The sequence below is a fragment of the Pyrgilauda ruficollis genome, unplaced genomic scaffold, assembly GCF_017590135.1.
Source record: "Pyrgilauda ruficollis isolate IOZ18807 unplaced genomic scaffold, ASM1759013v1 scaffold3, whole genome shotgun sequence".
NCBI lineage: Eukaryota > Metazoa > Chordata > Aves > Passeriformes > Passeridae > Pyrgilauda > Pyrgilauda ruficollis.
This window is the reverse complement of record NW_024524377.1, coordinates 21,801,537-21,824,593: the sequence shown is the minus strand read 5'-3', so window position 1 is coordinate 21,824,593 and position 23,057 is coordinate 21,801,537. Positions and strand designations below refer to the sequence as shown.

At 38.0% G+C, this 23,057-nt stretch overlaps 1 protein-coding gene across 1 annotated transcript in view; it reads left to right on the top strand.

Moving 5' to 3' along the window:
* Positions 1–774: 774 nt before the first annotated feature.
* CERKL (ceramide kinase like) overlaps positions 775–23,057 on the top strand; it is a 51,433-nt gene continuing 29,150 nt past the window's right edge. Inside the window, exons 1-3 of the mRNA XM_041472718.1 lie at positions 775–823; positions 1,331–1,675; positions 22,490–22,732. Coding sequence (XP_041328652.1) covers positions 775–823; positions 1,331–1,675; positions 22,490–22,732 — 637 coding nt within the window. The remainder of the gene's footprint in view (positions 824–1,330; positions 1,676–22,489; positions 22,733–23,057) is intronic.

Here is a 23,057-nt window from a genome sequence, read left to right as displayed (position 1 = left end):
TTTTTTTGCTTAAAGATGTTTTGCACAAAACTTCTACACTCTACACATAATTTAAATTATTTATATCTTATTCTATATGATAACTTTGCAGCTGAGGTATTTATATCCCAACAAATAAGATCTAAAGGACAAAATGAAAACTGAGATAATTACTAAAAGCTTTAAGCAAACATATACCTTATGTGGTCATGTGATTCAGAAAGGCAAACTGGTGAGGGCTGCATTTCAGTAAAAGCTGTGTTAATGGCTCGATGCAAATTGAAAATGGGTTGCATATTTAACAAATATTTGGAATATACTTTAAACATGGCAAAGTAATAGATGGAAATAAGTATCAAAAAGTTGTACCATGATGACTTTTAAAATGTGTCTTAAACCTGTCTTCTCTACATAATAAGTACCTCGGTACTGGTTTTTATGGAATTATGAAAGAAGGCAACGTGCCTTGAGAACATGCATCATCTTGTGAGCTATTGGCTGGTTTGACTGTAATCAACATTTCTCTTCTACAAGGCTAAACATCACAGGATGAAACTCTAACATGTGGTTTAAACTGTATTTTGTATCCATCAGCGAAGGGAAATGTTTTCAATTTATTGCTTTATTTCTCAGGACAGCTACATTTGTATTGTTACAAACATTAAAAATAAAATCACTGAACTTCTTCTTTAAGAATATCCTTTTCACACCCTAGTAAGCCACCATGCCATTATAAAACTTTATAAATGTACAAGTTTAGCCCTTACAGGCTCAGAAGCACCTTATAAAGGGAAGATGGCCCTGCGCTGTAACGTGATTGTCATCAGTGAATCTTACAGCAGCTGTGAGTAAAGCTGTCGTACTTCCAAGCAGTGAAGGCTATAATTTATAGAGCAAGAGTAAAGTGGTCTTCCTCCCCTGCATCCAAGATTTGAGGATGAAGGATGACTATGCAAACTTTCTGGGCATTTCTTCTGCACTGGCCCCCTTGATAGCAGATCTGTTCCAGTACCAGTCAGTATCAGACTCTGAGTCACTGTTTTGCTGGAATGCAATATTTTGCATTCTTATGGATGAAGGGTACAGCTGGATGATGCCTCCACCCGGGTTTATGGCAATAATCTGTTTTGCACCACGAATGCCAACATGGTATTTACATTAAGGTTATGTCAGAATCACAACTTGTGAAAGACTCAGTCTTTTTAGAATGCAAGGGCTATTAGAACTTCACATCGTGGTTTTCTAAAGCTAAGTAATAGCAATATTGTAATGATAACAGAAAAGTGGAACACTTGGGACTCTGACATGGAAATCTAATTTCTGTAGCGGGAGAGTTCCTTCCTTGGAGCAGTAACTGAGGAGAGCACAGCGCTGAGACGCCCGAGCGCCTTCGGGCGCTGCTCAGCGCTCCTGACGCGGCTCCGGCCGGTGCCGCCCTGCTCCGCCCGGGCCGAGCCCCGCTGCGCCGCTGCCCGGCGCCGCCCGAGGACGGGGCTGCGGCTCCCGCAGGGCCGCGCCCGCGCCGCGCCCCAGGAGCGGCGGCGGAGGGTGGCCCCGCTGGCCGCGGCCCCGCCGGCCCCGGCGGGGGACGAGCCGCTCCTCAGGGGCATCTTCGAGATCGGCAAGAGGAGCTGCGACGTGGTTCTGAGCGCCCGGCGGCTCCGCTGGAGCCCCATCCTGCCCGAGAGCCCCACAGGTGGGACGGGGCAGGGCGGGGCAGGGGTGTCCGCCCGCGCCGGGCCGCGGCGAGCGGGGAGAGGCGGCCGGGGCTCTCCGGGCAGCTCACCCTAAACCGGGATTGCTGTAAAGTGCTTAAAGGCAGTGCCGTCGGGCACCTCTGTTCCCTTCGAGGTTCCTTTGAAGACTGAAAAGAAAAAGAAATTGTTCGTAACGCTTTGAGTGTCTTGTACCTGTACCAGCTCTCTCTAGCAAGAGCCTTGTCTACTTGGTGGGTCATACGAAAGGGACAGAAGGTAGAGAGCATGTTTTTATGGCCTCTTTAGCCCCAGGCAGAGCAGTAAGAGGATTTGATTTTGTTTCTGCGGCATCAACTTTTCCCGGCTTATACTCTTTGGCAGTTACATAAACTAGAGTACAGAGAAGAGAGTATGGTTTTGCGGGGTGTGCCTGAGTTTTGTGTTGAGGCTTCTGTTGCAGGTTGTCGTTGCTCTGTGGTGTTCACGCGGCAACGCACTGAGAAAGTGTGGTTCCAGGATTTGATCAAGTGAAACAAATTATGTACAAAAGTTTAAGAAGCAAAGGATGCTGCTTGAATGTATCCAAAGAGATATTTTTTTCCTAGAAACTGTGAAAACATATACGTAGTTGTAAAACTGCATATACACTCCTGAACTCCTAAAAGTGCTTGTTTATTTCAGTGACCTCCCAGTGTTTACATGAAAGAGAAATCAAAGCTGTATTCAGGAATGCTGTTTCCAGGCAGTGTGTTTGCCTTCCGGGATGGCATGTTTAGCTTGTCCAGGCTTAAAATACCACGTTTATTTTAGAAGTGTATTGGACAGAACTTAAAAGTTCCTGTAGGTAAGATCTCATCACCATGGAGTCAGCATTTAGAGAAGCAAAGAAGTAGTCACATGCTCGCAGGTGAAGTCATTATGGCTCATTTAGTGTGAGCATGTTGGGATACCGGAGCTGCCGAAACTGAACAAATACACAGTCATGCCCTGCTGTTGACTCCTCTCCTCTGCGTGGTGTCACCGTGTTAGTGCAGTGCTGCACTCACACTTAAATACCTGCTTTTCAGCCGGACCGCTGAGTTCTGATCGCCCCCGCACCCGGTGTGGGGCACAGCCCTTCCTCTTGGGGAGCCAGTCTGGGTGCCTGAAGTAGTGCTGTTACTTAGTGCTGAAGGCTCTCTTCCTTCTCTTTTGGGACTGTCTACAGGTCTCTGTGTATGTGATCTGTAATGTGATTTATTAATTATTTCGTTCTGCCTGTGGAGCTCTATTATGAGTGTCACTTTATGTTCTGCCTTCTTTAATGTAGGCTGCATTGCCATATATCAGGAACTAGGGTCTGTAATTGTCTTGTAATTGTCATCACTGAAGGATATTAAGGTTCAGACAGGAAGAATAGATTCTAGTGTATATTGCTCCATGCTTCCAGAGAATGGGGAGTATATTCTGTGGTTTGGGATTTGTAAGTTTTTGACTTTGTTTTGGTTTGTTTTTTGGTTTTTTTTTTTTGTTTTTTTGGCTGGTTTGGTTTGTTTGTTTTCCTTGGAAAAATTCACCCCTCTCAGTTGCTACTTTCATACAAACATCACAAACTTTTCATAGCTCCTGAAAAGTAATGACGTATGCCTATAGTCAGACCTATAGCAGATGGCAGGACTTCAGGAGTCCTGTGGAAAGCAGCACTGACAAACTGCTGCCAATTTTGTCAGGATTTGGGCTTTTACTGCACATGTATTAAATACATGGTGAAACTTCTTTCTCTGACAATTTGGTTTTATACTATGTGGCATTGAGCTGCTGAATAGTTTCATTTTTGAGAGGCTGCAGTTGCAGCAGTCAAATGCAGATTCTGGAGCTTGAATGTTTTTTCTTTCCCTCGTTCTTGGCTCCCAGCAGCACTTACCCTGGGGTGTTCTGTACTGGTGCTGGGAGGAGCCATCTGTGGTAGGGTCTCATTCGTAGGTAAGTACAGCAGTGGAGTGTTCAGAGATGGCTAAAGGCTCTCTGGACAAGTCTTTCCACTGGGATTTGGCTTATGCATGTTCTCTCCAAACCAAAAGCTTCCTAATGTAGTTTGCCTGAGGTTCTAAGAGGTCGTCAGGTCTTCACACTTTGCAAGTGCTGCTGAATGTCTCTTGCTTGGACTCTTATGTCGTGATGCTTCCTCTTTTAGGGAAAGGTCTTTCTTATATGGCAATTGCTACAGTCTGTCAAAATCAGAGAACTATAAGGTAGTTGCTTTGTTCCCTTTTTCCTAACCTTCCACCTGCCATAGTTCTCCAGATGAATTCCTGTCTTGCTGAAGTTGTCGTTTGTCATCCGCAGCTCTGCGGTTCTGATCATTTGCTCTTACACGTGGTAGTTTGTGCAGCCCTGGCTCCTCCAGATTCTACCAGAGCTCAAAGCTGCAGCTTCCAAGCACAGGGCATCTGCTGTGCCTGGGCCCAGTCATGTCACAGTGATGTATGTGTAGTTTTGCTCCACTGTGCTGTTCCTGGGGGGCTCTAGGCAGCCTGATTATCAGGAGGACTTCCTTCTTTACTCTGTCCTGGAGTTCTGCAGCTTCCATCTCCAAGAGATGGCTACCCATGCTTGCTGATGATTTTTGATGGCTTCCTTCGTTATTCACTCTACAGCAAAGTTCCTACCTCTGAAATAAGCATGACCCATTATGAATTTATTTTGTTATTTGTTATAACAGAGCTTATGGCAGAAGTGAGTCTTGGGCAGGCGACTGGATGTGGAGCCTGAGAGAATCTGTCAGGTGGGAACGTGGGCAAGCGTGAGGCAGGGCTCAGCTGCCCCCTTGGAAAGGCTGCAGCTCCAGCCTGGGTGTGCAGCTGAGCCCGTTCTCCTCCCTGGAGGCAGAACCCCTCTGACCCATAGCTGGTTGCTTGCTTTTCACAGTGCACTGAGTGCCTCAATGAGACACAGAGCTCACAGTCAGTAGTTGGTAGTTTGTCCCTCTAGCTTCTTTCTATGTTGCATTCCTATATTATAACCATGGAAATTAAGAAAAAGGCAAGACTTCTCTATTGATATTCCAGCCCTGAACTGTGGAGGTTCTCATACTGAGTGCTGCTTCAAAACTGTAGCAAACTATCTTAAGTACAGATTTGAATATTATATGTGATTTTTCTAAGTTTCCAGTTTAATTCTGATAATTTTTAAAGCCTCCAGCATGTTTTTAAAGTTTGCCACAGAGTTTCTGGATTAACAATAATTGCACTTTTTCAGCAGATTTCTGCCAGGCAGGAAGTCTAACAAAACTGGCAATTGTCCAATGCTTTACCAGTATCGATCATCCTGAAAAACTTTGTAAGTGTAATTTCTTGTGTGTTTAGTACTAAACTACTTCAGTTTAGTACTACACTGAATGATATATGAAGTTATTATCTGACTGACAGCGTGCAGGCTGGACTGACTATTTGGGTAATAATAGTAATATTTTGGATAAAACTTGCTTTTTAAGTATAGGTAATTGAAAATAATTTCTAAATTAATTAATGGACAAGCAAATAAGATCTTGGAGCAGTCCAGAGGCTAATGTACTATTGAATATATATTTCACAATGAATCAAATAATATATATTTTTATAATGAATTTAAACAAATCAATATATTAAGTGTACTACTCTTATCTATAGTGTGCTATAGTTCTTGTTGATATTAATCTAAAACTTACATTTATAGATATTCTATGTAAGTGCAGCAATAAGGAAAAAGAATCACTGATGTATTTCAACAGTGAAGAGTCAGCAATAAAGGACTTAAAATTAATTCCGAGTGCATAGTGGCCTGTTGCCAAGGCTATTTAGGAACAGATGTGGCTGAAATAGATACCAATAGTCTGTTTGGGATCTCTAAAGTAAGACATCTGTCAGTCTATCGGTCAGTCAGGAATAATGGAAATGGAAACTGGCTGTTACAAAATGTGAATGACTGAAGTTCCAAGAGAACTGAATTCAAAGCTTTTGATTCTATGTCTGACATGCAGAGAACATATTTTCTCCAAGTGGCTTATCTGTTATCCAAACAGAAAATCTATTTTTAAGGAAGACACGTAAAAAATATGAAATGTAACTGAAAGTGAGGTGTTCATGTGCCACATTAACATATGGCTTTAAGATGTGAATTGAAGGAAGAAAGCATGCAGTTTTAAACAATCCCATGGTGTCTCAACTTATAAGACACTCAAATTTTTTTCCAGGAAGTCTGTAAAATTAATGTCTGTTAGAAAAATGCTGCATGAAGCTGCAAAATAATTTACCAATCTACAATGTACTGTGGAAATAAGATATACTAATTAAAGGAGTCTTAAAATTTGTTCTTTATTTCAGGGGACTTTTGAACATAATATCTTGTGGGGTTTTTTTTTTTTTTTCCTTTATCAGAAGATCAGTTGATGTGTTTGTGGCACAACTTAGGTTTTTTTTCATTCTTTCTGTTCTTTCTTGTATTTCACACATTTATGCACCTCTTTGCTTACATTGAAAAGGGCTAACATCCTCTGGATACCTAATAGGGCCTTGTATGTGCACTTTAATTCTCCAAAGAGAGGGATCAGATATTGAATTCTTTGTTCCAAGAAAAAAGTTTCTACGCTAGTTCTTGAAAATTGTATTTGTGTATTCAGGTTTGCATACACATTAAGTTCTGCTTATGTTAGTGAGTTGGATTCTGTTGCAATGGGAATTTGAAATAACAGGATTTATTTAGCTTTCATAGAAAGTAAGCCTTCTTTATGGCCTGTTTAACGCAAAACTTTCTGTTGATGAATTTGTGGTTTGTGTTATCTTAAAGCTCTTGTAGGCCATAAACTCAGCAAGTTTTAGGCTTGGATAAAGGTTTTGCTTTTGTGGTTGGGTTTTTTCCTGTTTCTCCTGTAGCACTGTGCAATAATTAAGTCTTTGCCATGTTCTATGATTACAGGTAAGGCTGTGCTTTGCTTTATTCCTGTCCTCTTGCTGCCTGGGGAGCGGGGCTGGTGCGTGGCTGGGTGCCTGGCACGGCGCGTTGGGCACCATCGGGCAGCTGGCACACCGGGAACGAGCCAGGCCTGGCTGCTGCTGGCCTTGGGCCGCTCACAGGGGCAGTGGAGGAAGATAGGTGGGGATCAGGGGGCAGTCAGGAGCGCTGTGCTGAGGGTGAGCCCATGTGTTATGGGAGTGTAGGGGGTTTGGGGCAGTGTCCTGTGCGTGTGGGAGGGGTTTGTGGGTGCTGTGGAGAGGGATGTGAGTGAACAGAGGGGACACTGGGGACAGGGAGACATGCAGGGTGATGCTGTGGTGTGAGGGGGTGTGTGGTACAGGGTGAGGAATCACTGGGAGTTAGAGGAGACATAATAAGGTAATGAGGAGTAGAATGTGATTTTTTTTTAAAAAAAAGGTGTCAAGGTTCTGTAATTTTCTTGTTCACAACTCTTGACTGTGCCTTTTGGGCAAAGGTGTGCAAGAGTCAATTGATGGTCCTGCTTCTATAGCATGATGGAGAGAATCCAAAGGTATATATTAAAAAAGAAGTTGATGTGCTAACCAATTTTTGATGCCCATGCTAGTGATATTTTCATATCCACAATGGTGCTGTAACACTGAGTCCCTTTCTCAGTTTAAATTATTGTTCTTTTTAAATTATTAAAGAATATCCAGTCAAGTCCCTTACCTAAGTAGGGCTATGCAGTCAAATCTCTTACCTCAGTTTCTTAATTATCCTTGTTTTTGGCCCTTCAGAAACACTAATTTTTTTAGCCCCTCTTTCAGATGCTAGATGCTGTTGTATTCTTTCTTTGATTGTCATTTTACCATATCATCCCTGAATCTGTACCCCTCTATTGTGCACCTTTGTCTATTTCTATTGCATCAAATATTGCCTGCTTGTCTTAACTTTTAATCGTAATTAATTGGAAAATGCATGGAAATGGTTTTTCTACTGCAGTTGCAAAATAGAAATAAAAGCAGGGAAGTCTGTCATCTGCTCTTGTTGGAATTAATAACACTAAACTTAGAGAAACAATTTTCCTCTCCTTGTAAATGTCTTGTTAACTGTGTATGTCACAGACGCAGCAGGTAAATAATAGATACTGTTGCAATTATGTGAAACCCAAACAAATAGATATTGGATAGAAGAAATCCCTTTTTGTTTGCTGTTTCATTTAGTTATATCTGGCTGCATTACGCACCGCCTTTAGAAGGAAGTTTTTATTCAGGACATGCAGTTCTCCAGAGGTATTTTTATCCTACTAAGACAATTTAAGAAAAAGCTTAAGTGTCTGTCTTAAAGAAAATCTGAGAACATAACCTGAAGAACAGAGTAGTCTGTGTGCCTTAACATTTGTGGGTTGTGGAACTAATGTTTTCCTTTTGAGGAAATCAGTGGTCCTGGTTTTTATGACTTATGTTGTAACAGTATGTGCAGACAAAAAACCATAATGTGTTGAGTATCTGATACATGTATTACCATATTGCCATAAGGAACTGCTATTATGTTAGACACCAACTGATTTCGTGATAGTGTTGGATTTCTCTCACATATGCTTATGTTTTTGTACAGATGATCCTTTAGGAACATCTGCTAGTTTTGTGGTGGTATCTGCTGTTTCCTTTCAAAATTTGACCTTTTTGTCGTTTAGTGCTGTGACTGCTGTAGAATTGTGTTTTACCAGGCTTCTTTTCTAAATTGATTCCTGTCTCATAGACATTAACTATCAATTTTTTGGGTTGTCATTTTAAAAATCTCTTTAAACTGCTGACTTGAAATAAGTTACTAGAACATCTTCTTTTCAATTGTTCAGGTTTAAAAAATACTGATGTCTGTGGACTAAAGGTGTGGATGGTACATCTCAAACTATTTCACTAGGGAAGTAGTTTTGGAACTCTTGTCCTGCAATTTAGCAACCCTTCCCGCTTTAGCTGAAGAGCAGATTTGAACAGTAAAACCAGGTGTTATAAAAAAATTTGAAGTTGTAAGCCTGAATTTTTGTGTGAGACTTGATGTGTGGTAGCCTATGTGTAAGGGATTTGATGAAACACAATTCATTTATGTTTAAGATCTGGTAGAACTTCCTCCTTTCCCAATTTCTCACTTAGTTGTCAAAGGAATATATTAAATCACTGACAACGATTTTTTCAATGACTTGGTGTAACTCACAGGTCTCCAGTCCAGCACGTGGCTATTTCTCACCTGTGTGTGGCAAGTTTAAACAAATGGTCAGTTCATTAACAGAATTCAGTGCTGAACTCTGAATTTCCTGGCTTTTGCCTGTTTGAGCAACGTCAGATGGTAGTTAGTTGGATGCTTTTCAGTACTGAATAGTTGCTGTAGTTGTCAGTTTATTTGAACTGTGACAATATATCTGTTCTGCCAGTCCATACACTCAAGTGAATATAGGAAAGTATTCTTTGTGAGGCTCTCAAAATGCAAAGCAACAGATGTTATGTACTCCACAATTACAGGTATCCTGGAAACAGATCTTTACACAGTGCGGGCAGTCTTGGAAAAACAAAATTTGACACGTGAATGATCAAGTTAAGGGTAACAACAATAAATCCTTATGACTAAATATAATGCTGTTTTGCACATACTGATCTGAGTTTGGGTAATTAAGTGCTTATTGTTATGTCACCCTCCTGTCATTTGACAAAAGTTTAAAAATCATCTTGTAGTTATATTGTTCTGTGTTGTTTTAGTACAGCATAGTAGAAATAGAATAAATATTCTCAGTTAAAAATAACATATGAAAATGGCTTTTGAAAAAAGGCCTATGTAACTCCAATGAGTGAAAATTCTTGTAAATAAATTGCTAACAGTAAATAGGAAAAAATTCAAGGTGACTTGCTGGGTTTCTATGTGAAGATAGCACATCTTTGCCTGGCTGATCTGTTGACTGTTCTGAAGATGGTTCAAAATGAGATTGCTCCTGTCCAAGTCCTCTCCTTGCTCTCCTGTTTGTTGCATGGCCTTTTGGAGACTTGTCAAAATGCTCTGTCAAGAAAGGTACTGGAAGATTTCACACTTGGGTGGTTTTGCGTTTCCCAAAGGTCTGCTCTGTCACATCTATGTAATTTAACTTGGAGTGAGGTGATTAGCTAGGGATCAAAATTATCGTGGTGCCAGTGAATAATACACTAACAGTTAGATGGCTATAGATGGTGGTAACTCATGTCAACATCAAACTTTGAACAGATTTGTGATTTCGTTCCATGGATTCTGCAGCTGACATTCCCTGGTAAACATAAGTGTATTGTATGTTGCCATGGTTGGGAAAAGATTGTATACAGATGTATTGTTTTTATTTACGGAAAAAGAATACTCTGAGTATTTAATGTCAAATGTAATGTTTCTTGGACACTTAACTGCAACACACTCATTAAACAGGGCTAGTAGTAATTGGAGTTGGTTTGGAAAGCAATGCTTAGCAGAAAAATGAGTACCTGATCAATGTTTGTTTCTTTTTTTGACTGTAGTACAAGTTAAAATTAAATAAAAGCTTTTTTTGAATTTTTTTTTTTTAGATTTGCATTTGCTGAGTAGTTAATTATTTAGAATATGATGGAAATGAGTAGGTGGTAGTGATTTATGTGCATATGAATGTTTGTGTCGCTTAAAGCAGATATGTTTTTTTTCATTAGCATTTAGCAATATTGATTTTATGTGGGACTAGAGCAATAAAGTAAGTTCTTTCCTACAGCACAACTTCAAAGACATGGCAATTTTACAGATTTGACTAGGCAACAGGACAGTGAGTCCAAGAGTGGGAGTAATTACACACAGTGTAATTATTAGTGTATCGATCTCTTACTTGAATGCCATCAGCTTGGAATAAAGATCAGGAGCTGTAGCTATACCATTCCTAATGTGTATGGTTATAGGTTTGTCATGTGGAAAATGTCATCTGTCACTTAAACAGTTGTTAGGATTATTATGTTAAGGATAATTAGAATGTAAGTAGAGGCTAAAGCAGATGTTTGTATGCTCTATAAACCAGCAGTTATTTAACCACATCTTGGATACTGTGTGTGGTTCTGGTGTCCTCAGCAAAGGCAATGTGAGACTGAGAAGGTTCAGGGGGTGATAATGGGTAAAGGTACATAATGGCTTCTGGATGAGAGTGGCAGACTAGGCTGGCACTTTTTGGTCTGAAAGGAAGGTACTTGAGATGGGGTCTGGACCAAATAGATGGCAGTTCTGCAACATAAGAAATATGGTGCTTCGTCTGAGCAGAATCAGGCTGAAAACCAAATGAATAGCTAAGAGAACTGTAAAACTTACTGCCAAAGGATTGCTAATTCTAAAAGATTTTGAGGCTTCAGATGGAGATGGCAGGCCTCATTTTACTGCTCTTAAATGTGTAGAAACCACAGTCAGTTCAGGGTGTCCCAAATGAAAACAGGTGGGGAATGGAAAAGTATTAGTGGGAAACAGAATAAATGCTTCCTTTATTCCTTCTCTTCTTTTAGCATCTGCTTATGGCTATGGTTTGATATAAGATACTGGGACAGATGGACGTTTGCTCTGTCCTGGTATTGATGCTCTTACGTACCAGAAACCAGTTAAATTATATTTAAATGATATTTTGAGTAAGAGCACACACATCACTAGTCTGCAATTCCACCAGTGTCTGCAGTGCCAAGCAAGATTTAATGATAAAATCTGAACTTCAGTTTGCGTAGCCTTCCATTTGCAAGGTACCTCTTTTTATTGGTGGAACAATACAGTTTAAAGAAAGTATGTTCTTTGCCTAAAAAAATACCAAGGGGTTAATTTTATTAAATGTTGGTTAAGAATTACAGTGCAGTAGCAGACTGTACAGGAAACCTGAATTTCTTAGCCATAATTCCCTTGAAAATATTGTTCATATGACTACTTCTAATTATTATAGTATTAGGTTTTTTAATATATTTATTTTTGTTATGGAGAAAAGAAGGTAAGTTCCAAAGACATAGTTAGACTTGGATAGGATAAGAGTCTGAAACAACTGCAAATGTTTTAGTTTGATCAACTTCAGAATAGGAAAAAAGTGTAACTTCAATATGCTTTGAATTTATATTTATTTATCCATAAATATATTTGAGAAGATTTCTGATGTTTACAGAAGAAAACCCTTAATATGAACCATCCATTTCCATTTGTTATGTCAGCTGCTGAAAGCTGTGTGCCAAGATATCAATACTGATTATTTCTTGAACACAGGTAGTGATAATTTTCTTGCACTAATTCACTTTATGGCTAAGTCAAAGATTATTGTGTGATGTGGAATGTGTGGCTGGATATGTGTGAAAACTAATATTTGTTAAATTTACTTTTAAACAAGAAAAATAAGTTTAATATTGTGATAGAGGAAGATTTGCATGGAATAGTAACAATAACACACTGTGCAAGTGTGTGCTGAAGAGTTTGAAGATGCATCTCTCTGTGGCTGTGTGGGTGCTCTGAATGGGAATGGCTCCCTGACTCTACCACCATATGCAGGATTGTGATGCTGTGAGTAAAATTCATGGGGTCTGCAAGTAAGATACTTACTTCAGCCTCATAGTGGTAATCCCTGTGCATATTGGTGCAATGCTAACATTGAAAAGTTTGGGGGAGTAAAAATTTGTGTGTATTATGGGAGATTTGGAGTGCATCTTTGTCATCTGATGTGTTTATTCAACAGTGAAGACTGATCAGGAACTGGCTTGTTTGTTTGTTTGTTGTTATATGTCAATCAGTAATCTTTCTGTTTGATTTTAGTGCTTAGTACCAGGATTAGGAATGGATATGTAAATATGATGTGCACATGCAGTTACCATACTGGGGATAGCAGGAGTTGGTGGTAGATGCCAAAGAACTTTCTTAAAATACATCGGAGAGGTTTGTTGGAAGTTGTTGGTGCATGCCAGGATGGAAAGCAGACATTGTGGAGCATTTTGGAGTGGGTTTTTTTGAAGGGTTTTTTTGACAAGTGGCTCTGTTTTAAAGCAGACAGAAAATAGGTAGGTTTCTGCATATATACTTAGTATACTAATTTAGATTGATATAAAAGTGCAATTTATCTCTATACTTAATTTTGAATTTCATTATACTCAATGTTGACATTTTATTCATAAAGCATTTTGTGAATTCTGCATGTTCTCTGAAATGCATTAACTTGTCCCACAAATGGAGATTCAAAATGGAGATCTCCAGATTTTTGGGAATCTCATGAAAATTTCAAACAATATTTTAAATAAATCATTACCATTTATTAATGTAATTTCTGAATGGTATAATAACATTAAATATTAAAACAACTCTAAGGCTTCACCTAATAATTTTGAGTGTATTTTAATTTTCAAAATAGCATTACATATAATTTTTTATAGACTAATCAGATATTCCCTAGAATTATTTCTTCTGCTAAACATTTTGTAGACCTGTTGATAGACTTTATGCATGTGTGATGCAATGGACCAAAATTTAAGTTAGCTCAGAGATATTTCTTATCTACAATTTTTGCTTGGCACGGGTGTGTTGCAGTGTGTATGCAACAGTCCTGCTGCTCGATGCAGCGAGCGTGCCCTGAGCTCAGTGCAGATCCACGGGCACAGGTGGGTGTCCTGGTGGCACCACGCAGGGAAACACATGGCACTACACAACATGGGGCAAAGAGCACGCAGTTGGAATTCAAAATCATTCTATGGATACCTTGGAAATTTGTGCTTGTTCATGTATGGGTTGTAATTTCTGAAAAGGGGGTGCGTGTTGTTGTATTGAACATGTGTGAGACAGACAGCACTCTAATGTAGTTGTCCTTGCTTTGTGCAGAGAGGAGCTATTGTATGACCTTGTTTATGTCAATATTTTAATAATTTATCTTTATAACTGCTTTTGACTATATTTATAGTAACATTGGCACCCTGTGTACAGAAGATAAAATCAGTGCTGAAAGGAAACTTGCATCCATCTGGAAGCAATAAAGTTTTCTAAAAGACTGCACAGTGTTACTTAATCCTGTGATTTCTCACTGTGAGTGAAATTAAGGTTTGGTTCAGTTGTGTCACATCATATTGCTATCAAATCTTTTGTGAGAGCTGTGTCATAGTGTTAAGCTACAAAAAAAAAAAAAAATTAAAATTGATGACAGTCTGAGAATGTAATTTCCTCAGTCACAGAATTATGCATCATTGCAAATGGAGTCAATTCTATATAATAAAAAGAATTGTAATGAAGTGTTGCATTTTGTAAGCCTTCTCTTTATATGAAGTGCTAATTTGTATACTGCACAATTGACTAAGAATACCTTAAATATGGTGTTGGGTTCTAAGTAATTTTTTGTATTGTACATCTGTCATGTAATAGAAATTATATTTTTTTTTTATGACAAAATATTTTATAAAGTTAGAGAAATATGAACCCTGTCCATAAGGAGAAAGGAGTAAAAAGAAAAAAAATCTATATTATAAAGACGATCTAATAAAATTCTGTGGTTTTTTGATGCTTTTCTTTTAAGTTTGTTACAAGTGTGGTATACATGAACAAAATAATATTCATTCACCCCTGCAGGCAAAGTGGTGTAGCCTGCATTCTTCCTGTTCCTAAGTGGCAACTGAGCGTTGGGGTGAGGGAAGGGGTTTGTCCTTGTCAGAGGATTCTGGTGGTGCTATTGCCATCTCTTGCCCTTGGGCTAGTGCAGGAGATGCAGATACAATGATACAAAGGATCACACATAAATCTCTGAAAAAAAGGAAATAGACCAGAGATCAATGAGTATAAAGCCAGACATGTAGAAGTTCGTGGATGAGCTCATCTAGCAGCTGATAGCTGTGCTTTGATAACTAAAAGCATGACTTGCTAGGGCACATGAATTATCAACAGTTTACAGAAGGAAATGGACTTGTTTTCAGAATGGGCTGCTTGTTCTTTTTTCCTGAAGAAAATGTTTCATGAAAACCTTTTCCAGAAGAGACTGAAATTCAGATATTTGAGACTTAATGAATTCCCTGAACACTGATATTTAGCAATATGGACAGTTTCTAAATCTGTATTTGAGGCTGAGGCAGATCTCGTGCAAGTAAGGCTCCAAGTAAAAGTAATTGTTAACTTGTATTAATCAAACTCTGTAATGTTATGTGGCCATAGGGGGTCATTTGCTTCCCCACTTCCCCTTATTTTCTGAAATGACAGAAGTAATTGCTGTGATTGTAACATAAATTAGTAGGTACCAAACACTGTGTATGTGTGAGATGCTTTTGAGGAAATGTAAAATTAGGCTCATGTTTCCTCTTTGGGGATCCTTTGGTATGTTTCAGCTCTGCCAGCCAATTCTATTAAATCATTTAGGCTACTAGATACCAGTCTTCTGTTTATTTCAGAAATATCTCTGAAAATAATTTCCATTTTATGATGGGTGTATGGTTGGTCAGTCATTTAATCGGATACATATGTTTGCAGACGTTTTCGGAAATGATGGAAATCAGTGACACTTTTTACCATGTTGTTACTCTGAAGTTTCTACCATAAATCCTCTTACTAAATGAAAAGTCTCAAAGTTTAAGCCACTAAATGAAAGGTTTGCAGCTACTTGTCAAATCATGTTATGAAATTAGGCAGTATGTGGGCCATATTCTTAATATAAAATGTAGAGCTTTCTATAGTACATTTCCAGTGACCTCTTTCTTGCTCTGGTGTTAATAAGAAAGTGTAATTATTAAAATCAAAGCTTTTGTTTCATGCATCCTCTCAAATGCTTCAGGATGGAACCAGTTGTTGTCTGACTTGCTTCCTTTCAGCTTACCTTGTTGTTCTAGCATTATTCCCAATAGATCTTTATGCTATTTTTAAATTCATCATCTCCCTCAAATGTATTTGTGGAATGAAGGGGAAACTCTTCCTTACAGTGAAGCTTTTTCTCTGGAACAGCGTTAGGCCTTCTGCTAAAGCTTCAATCACGCTTTTTTTGCAGAGGTATTTATTCAATAAGCTATCTGACTTCTTTTCAAACTGCCAGTGTCAGTATGTTTTTCTAATGAAATTCTGCCATTAGGCTGTAGTTAATAAGCAAGGTACTTCACTGCTCTATGTGAGAGCTGAGTCAAGACACTAATGAAAGCTTGATGGATGGATGTCTGATGAGCCTCATTACAAGAGGAAAGGCCTTTTCCATGGCCTGCTGACCAGGACGCAGTGTGTGAGCATCACTCTGAGATGTGGTCATGTTCACAGGGCAAGTCCCCAAGCCTGGCTTTTCTCCACAAGGCTCCAGCAAAGCCAGCCTCTGAGCTGTACTAATCTGTGCTCTTATAGTATGGGATCCTCTTTTCTTTTGGTTCAGCCAGAATTAAGTAGTTTGGTGATGGTTCTTTTCAGAAGTTTGCCTATTGCTGTCTTTGAAAGCTGTAGTGAAACTTAACCAAGTTTTAAGTGCTTGAGTCTGATCCAGCTCAAGACTTCAAGGACTACACCAAACATTCCCTAAAGCTGCCCTGCTTTCAGTTGCTGTGACAGGATGCTGTGCACAGGGGCTCTATGTGTAACAGCCCTATGGTTTGAGGGGGATGTTCAGAAGCTTGAGGATTAGTTTTTAACAGATATGGTGGAGAACAGGGGCTGGAATCAGCTGGTTGTGGTGGTGTCTTGGGGGAGAGAACCGTTTGAGAAGTGGTGAGAGACAAGAGAGGAAGATGAAAGGCAGGAGGTTACAATTTTAGATGGATTTGCCCATGCTGTGGGCAAATATAGTAAAATTGTTTAGAAACAAGTGAAATTATTCTGTTATGTAATGTAAGCCTTTATCCCATGACTGAGATTTTCATTGGAAAATTACTTGGGTTTTTGGCTAGTATTGTGTTGAAAAATTGAAACCTGAAGTACAAATTTGTTTTGGAATTTTATTTTTTAAATATGTCCATTATTCTTCACAAAAATATTCTTTTTACAGGTAGCTATCTGTGATAGTAGTTTAAAATAAGATGACTTCTTTAAGCTAGAGTAGTGAATAACTCCTTGTCCAGTGAAACATGACTGAATGTATAATTTTTGTTTTGTAAAGTGGAGTATTCTGAGACTTCTAATTAATTTTTTTTTAATGTATAAGATGTCACTAGAGCTCTAAAGAATTAAAAGAAGCCACTGTGCATATTTTCCAGTTCTCACTGACTCTTGCTGATCTGTGTGATCTTCGGGGAGTTAGCAATTGGAAGTGAAAATGCAGAGCAGATTGGCTTAGCCCATGTTGACTTCCCGCTGATGAAAGGAGACAGTCCCAATTCTTCCTTCTTCCCTGCTGTGAATTTTCTTAGCACTTTGTAGCATCTCTAGTTTTACAGGACTTGTGTTGAACTGACCGTACTAAACAACGTGTCAGAAGACTAAGCCAGGCAAAAAGTGGGCAAGCTCTGTTACTTTAGGAGTTGATTTGACTCAGCTGGGTTCTGCCCAGAGCCAGACTTCAGGAAAAGGGCTGGGCTGCACAATCATGGCAGGGGAGCTGAGGGTAGGAGTCTGTATTGAGAGGGGGATTAGCAGGAAGGTATTGCCTTTGCTTGGCAAAATACATCACTTCTCACTAAGATTCTCTAGAGAAGGAGAATGAAAATGGGTTGTATTCCTGTCAGATGTTTTTAAGCTCAGTTTTCTGCCCTGAAGGAATACAGCTGCTGCTGCAAGTGAATAGCTGCCATTAAAAGGTGAAGTGAGTAGTTGCACCCTGCTTTTGTAGTTGCGCCTCTCCAGCTCTGCACAAACTGAGATGCATTTCTTCAGTCCCTTGTAATACTTTCTGAGCTCCTTGCTGCTCCCAAGCAGGTCATTGCACACAGTCTGAGAAATGTATTTCTAGATTAGGGCCTTGCATGTGTTAAACTTCTCCTGTAACACCTTTTAAAAGGACTAGAGTAATGTAAAACTAATCTTCAAACAAAAACCAGCCCCTCCCCAACCTGATCCTGGCTGTACCATCTTCTCCTCAGCTTACTTTTGGCAAGCAGAAACTGGAATTTTGCTTTCTCTGCTTGCAGAAGAGAATAAGAGGCATAGCATCAAATTTTGCCAGAAGTGTTGCATTACCTATCTTTTTGAAATTAGAAATCATTCAAAATTCATGTGTTTTGAAATAGCTTTTCTGTCTCATGTTTAGAGTAGTTAAATAAGTGCTAAATAGCCAGAAAAGCTTTACACTTTTTCTTGGCTTTTCTGGCAAGAATGATCATATCTGCTTTTCTCACTGCCAGCCCTTCTTAATAAGTAGCTGAAAACTGTAGAAGTTTTATGAATCAGCTCATGCTGCTTTCTGTGCTTTGCTGATTTACAGTGAGGGAAAAATGGGCTTAGTAACTGGTGGACTAATAGGTGCTGGTTTATAGGCATTAGGTATTAAATTAAATATTCCTAAACATAGATTTATAGACATACTGTCAAAAATAATTTTATTTTTAATTATATTTATTTTATTTTTGGGTTTATATTAATATAGTAATGTTTTATTGTATGTCCTGAATGGTTATTTTGAAAGTAGTGTTCATACAGTATAGGATGGCCTGTGATCAATTTTGTTATAAATAAATGTTTTATAATAATACACTTCATTAATAAGTACTGATCACTGTATTTTCTTTAGTATGGTCTGGATGATTTTTTAAAATTTCTAATTATTTCTGTTAAGTTACACCTCACTCAGCTATATCAATCAACTATTAAGGAAGTAAACTTTGAGAATGTAGAGAGCCTAAAATGTGTCAAAGATTTATTTATTTGTTATAGTCAGGAGGGCTCGGTATCTTGCCAAAGGTCATAGGAAGCATTTGTGACCAAGGGAGTCTCTTTGCTTTGTGTCCAATTCTTGTACTTGAATTATTGTCACATTTAATGTGTGTTTTCTGGTATTTTCCATGTACTCCAGATATTTGTTATGGAAATCAAGTCATTAAGTACCACATCTAGATGTTGGGCTTCTGTGGTAAGGTAATTGTCAAAAAAGTGGTTCCTTGTTGAAGTGTTGGTGTTTATATTTAAATACCACATTTTCTTTAAAACTTCTATTTTTCAGTTGTACTGCTTTTTTTTCTTTGTGTAATTTTCATAAATTTTGCGGTAAACATGAGGTATTTAACACTCTTAACTTACTTAATTAAAATGTGGTTTACTATTTACAATTAAACTCTGTTTGAGTGTATTAGTTCCTCATATTTTGATTTAGCTCAGTGTGGTTGATTCCGACATAATTTTTTTGTTAAGTAAGAGATTAGACTACCATAAATAAGAAAAAAGTAGGATAGTCTCATTGCTTGAAATTAGTGAGATGATATATAGGGGCATAAAACTTCCTATAAATTCATCTATCCAGGCAGGTTTTTCTTTTTTTTCATGATGTATTTGAAAAAAAAAAAAAAAGTGGACATGTGCATAAACTGTGAGTACAATTAGCGTCAAGCAGATAAATCCAACTCTAATCCTGTTTACGCTCTACATCAGGCAGATGTGCTGAGATTGATTCAGACAAGCCCTTGGCTTATAGTAACTTTTTTTTTAAAGTGCCATATATTCTGGTTTTGTTAGATCTTTGTTAAATGTTAAGTGCTGTTAGTTTTGCTCTTCCCTAACGCCTGTAACCTACTTTATGCAGGTTATTCCCTCTCTGCTTTCATGATGACAGGGCAGCCTGGTAGAAGAGATTATCTTTATTCCTTGTAATTAAATTGACTTTTTTTTTTTTTTTTTCCAGAAGATACAACAATGGGAAGTGGGTACTGAATTAAATAAATAGCATGATATCTAATAGATGTACACTTAAATCTCTTGCAAGAACAGATGGTACCCAATATCTTTCTGAGTAATGTGAGAGGACAGTTAATGTCCTGAAACTGCTCGCAATAACCAATACGATACTAACGAGCCAATGCGGTTTTCAAAGTTTAAAAAGTGTTTAGTACAATATATACGTTATTGCAAAAGTAAGCTTGGTTGCTACCTCATTCTAGAAATATTTTATAAACACAGCTCGTGACTTAAATTTTCTTTTTCTGAGTTGTTTTATACAATTTTACTTCATTTGAGATGGTCTTATTTTCAGTAAGGAGAGAAAATGAAAGTTATAGAATATGCCTGGGGTTTTATGCAGATTTCATTACAACTTTAGGAAAAAATAGGCTGTACTAATCCTACTAGCTAATTCAACATTTTCTCTAGAAATTAAAACTCAAGGATGATGGTTTTATGCAATTCAGCATTCCTAGAGTTTATATCCTTTTCCAGGATGCATCTGGAAATGTATTCCTGTAAAACCAACAAAGTCAGATAGTGGTTTTGAAAGTCTAGTGCTGCCTAGTAAGAAAGTTTTATTTTAAATATCAAAAGTTTTGATATGCATCTGAGCAACATCAGAATTTGATAAATACAGAGTAAGAGGAAGATGCACAAGCAAGTAAATAACTGGCTGAAATAGTCATGAAAAGAAGATGCAGAACTTACCTGGCTTAAGACTAAATGTCATTTTATGAAAGCCAGTGGGAAATAAAAAGTGTTTTATCAGGCCTTCATTTTCATTGACTTGTGCAGGATAAATAGACTAATGTTTGTAACTTATATGTGAGGCACATCCATAACATTGGCATAATAGAGTTCATGATATCCTCAGCAAAACTAAGAGTTAAATCCAAAATATGATTTATTTTAAAGAATGATTTATTTAAAAGTATTTAAAAATCAAGCCCACTTAGAATATTTGTATTGGTCTGGGAAAATGAATGTTGCAGATCAGTTATTGCTGCAGAATGGTTGTGGTTAAATTTCCTTTCTCCTAAAACATGGAGGTTGTGTGCTGGCATTTTCAGTGTACTTGATGTCTGACAGTGAGACTTTGTGAAAAAACCTAAGCAAACCCCCTCAAAAATTCTGTTCTAAAAGTTAAAACAACTCTTTAATGTACATGTTAAACTATGAAGTTCTAGGTAATTTTGGACCACCAGTCAGTTTTTCATTTCAGGCCTACAAAGACTATTTACCCTTAAATGTTTTAGAAGATACAAATTTTGACAGAAATGAAGATTTTGGTTTTGGTAATGTTAGTACCAAGTTTGTTTGTACAATGTCCACTTTGAGTTTGTGTAAAATTGTAGTTCAAATGGAATCATACAGTACTTCTTCCCCCTCAGTTCCCTCATTTTTAAAGGATACATTGACTGAAAATACTTTTACAGCAGTTGTTACAGTACTTCAGGATTTATGTTGGGTTTTTTTAAAGAAGTATTTAGGTGAGTTTTCTCCTGTTTATTTGTTGTATACTTCTGAAAATATGCACTACAGACAGTTTCCTGTGTACTGTCTCAATGCACAGTACTCTCAATTACTTGTCACAGTATTCCTGCTAAGAGTGGAATGATTTCAGTCCAGTTTTACACCTTAGTAGCTGATTTATGGAGATATTAAGGATGATAGACTATAAAAAGTTGGAAAAAAATATGTGGGAAATATAGCAAGGTCATGTTTCTATTTGTCACAGGTTATTTGGTACAGAACAGGAGAAAATGAATTGGTTGAGAATTGTGAGGAGATGTCATTATTGGCTTGAGCTTTAGCTGTGTTAGCATGGCTGAGGAGAAGTCATCCAGGATTCCTGGACAGAGAAATTATCACTGCATAGCCCCCTTCCAGAAATGATGTTGAGAAATGACAGTATCAAACTGTTACAAGAATTGACAAAGTCATCTTTTTGCTGCCCAGAAAAAAAGTATGTGACTTTCTCAAACCCTCAGCTTCATGTGGTCTAATGAAGTAGGGGGTGCTGTCCGTCTTTCCCTGGGTGACAATTAAAATAGGTTTTCCCAACACTCCAGTGCAGCATGTAGGAACTATTCATCAAACAGAATCTGCTACAGTTTTTGCTATTGACAAACCAGAGTTGTTGCTAGATTTGGGGAAGTTTTCTGCTTTCTAGCGTTGGCTGCATTGGGCTGCAAAGGGACCTTTATTGATGTGCTGTATCAGATCTGCTTAATTATGAAGAAAGCAGGGAAAATTTTCTTTCTGCGTCCAAAGAATCTGATACCTACAGGAAGGGTGATATTTTTCCTTCAATTTGTGTATTTGACATTGGTTTTGAGGAATTGAAATGTAGTTGAAGAGAGCAGAAAAAGGAGAAGCCTGTACCATAGTGCCTCAGTTGATACATCTCCAAAAGGCACTTGGAAATGAAGTGGTAGCATCTGCAGCCACAGCATCCACGCCAATAGCAGCTCCAAGATAACAAAACCTTCCCTTAGCTGACACAAATCTCCCCTGGGATGAGGATCTTCAACTTTTTTCAAAATGTTTTTCTTGTCTTCTAAACTGAACTCATAAATCAAAAATGAAAGCAAAGATGGGTAACACAGTTTTGGCTTATTTGTCTATTTTTCCCTTGACAGTTTTCTGATACGTTTCTGCTGTAAACACAAAGGTAATGGTTGTATCAAATGAGAAAATATAGTGAGCATATAATCAGCTTGGGTCATGGCACACTTTCTGATCTATGATTTGCAAATATGACTGCTATGATTGCTATGATTTAGGTGAATAAAGAATTTGCTTTTCGAGTGCGAATTCAAAAGAAGTCTTTCTTAGAGTGTGAAATTTTATTAATTTTTTTGAACACCAGAAAGCTGGGTAAATAACCTCTTTGAAATTGTTTTGTTTGTACAGCTGGATACATAACAAAGTTGGTAAAACAAAAGACCAATGATTGAGGGAAATGATATGCCATGAGTTTCAATGCAAGCATGAACAGATGCAAGAAGTGAACCTAGAAATGAAGCCCTAACAATACTTTCAGTTGTTACTCCCAATCACTGTAGTAACGCTTTTTTATTTTTTTTTTCCCCTTACAGGTGATTCCAGTGTGGCTTTACAGGCTCAAGAGGAGATTATTGAAATGAAGGATGTATTTTCAGTAAAACTGAAACGTCGTCGTTTTGCAGGGCAGAAAAAAGGTGGTACATTGTTGGGTATCACAATTTTTAAATGCTTGAATAAAGAAGAGAACAAGCTTACAGACTATGCTATCCATTTAAATAACTTAAGTGAAGATCATTGTCAGTCATGGTTTAGACATCTGAAGGAAATTTTAAATGGTAAGCATTTAATAGAGGTTGATGTCGTATTTATTTCTATTGTCAATACATGAGGCTGACTGAAGCTCAGAAACATCTTGCCTGTAGAAATTCATATAAGATATGAATCTTATTTCTGGCAAATGTTTACTGCTGAAGTTTTACATGGTGAAGTGTAAAATCTAGGAAAGTGACAATAGTTGACTAATGTATCTGTAAAAATGAAACAAATTGATGTTATTTTTGGAAGAGTTTTGGAAGATACTGAAAAGAAGTGGTTTTCTTTATTCTGACTGAAGAGTCTTCTGGGAAATCTGCTTCTGAAAGGAATAACATATTTAGTTGA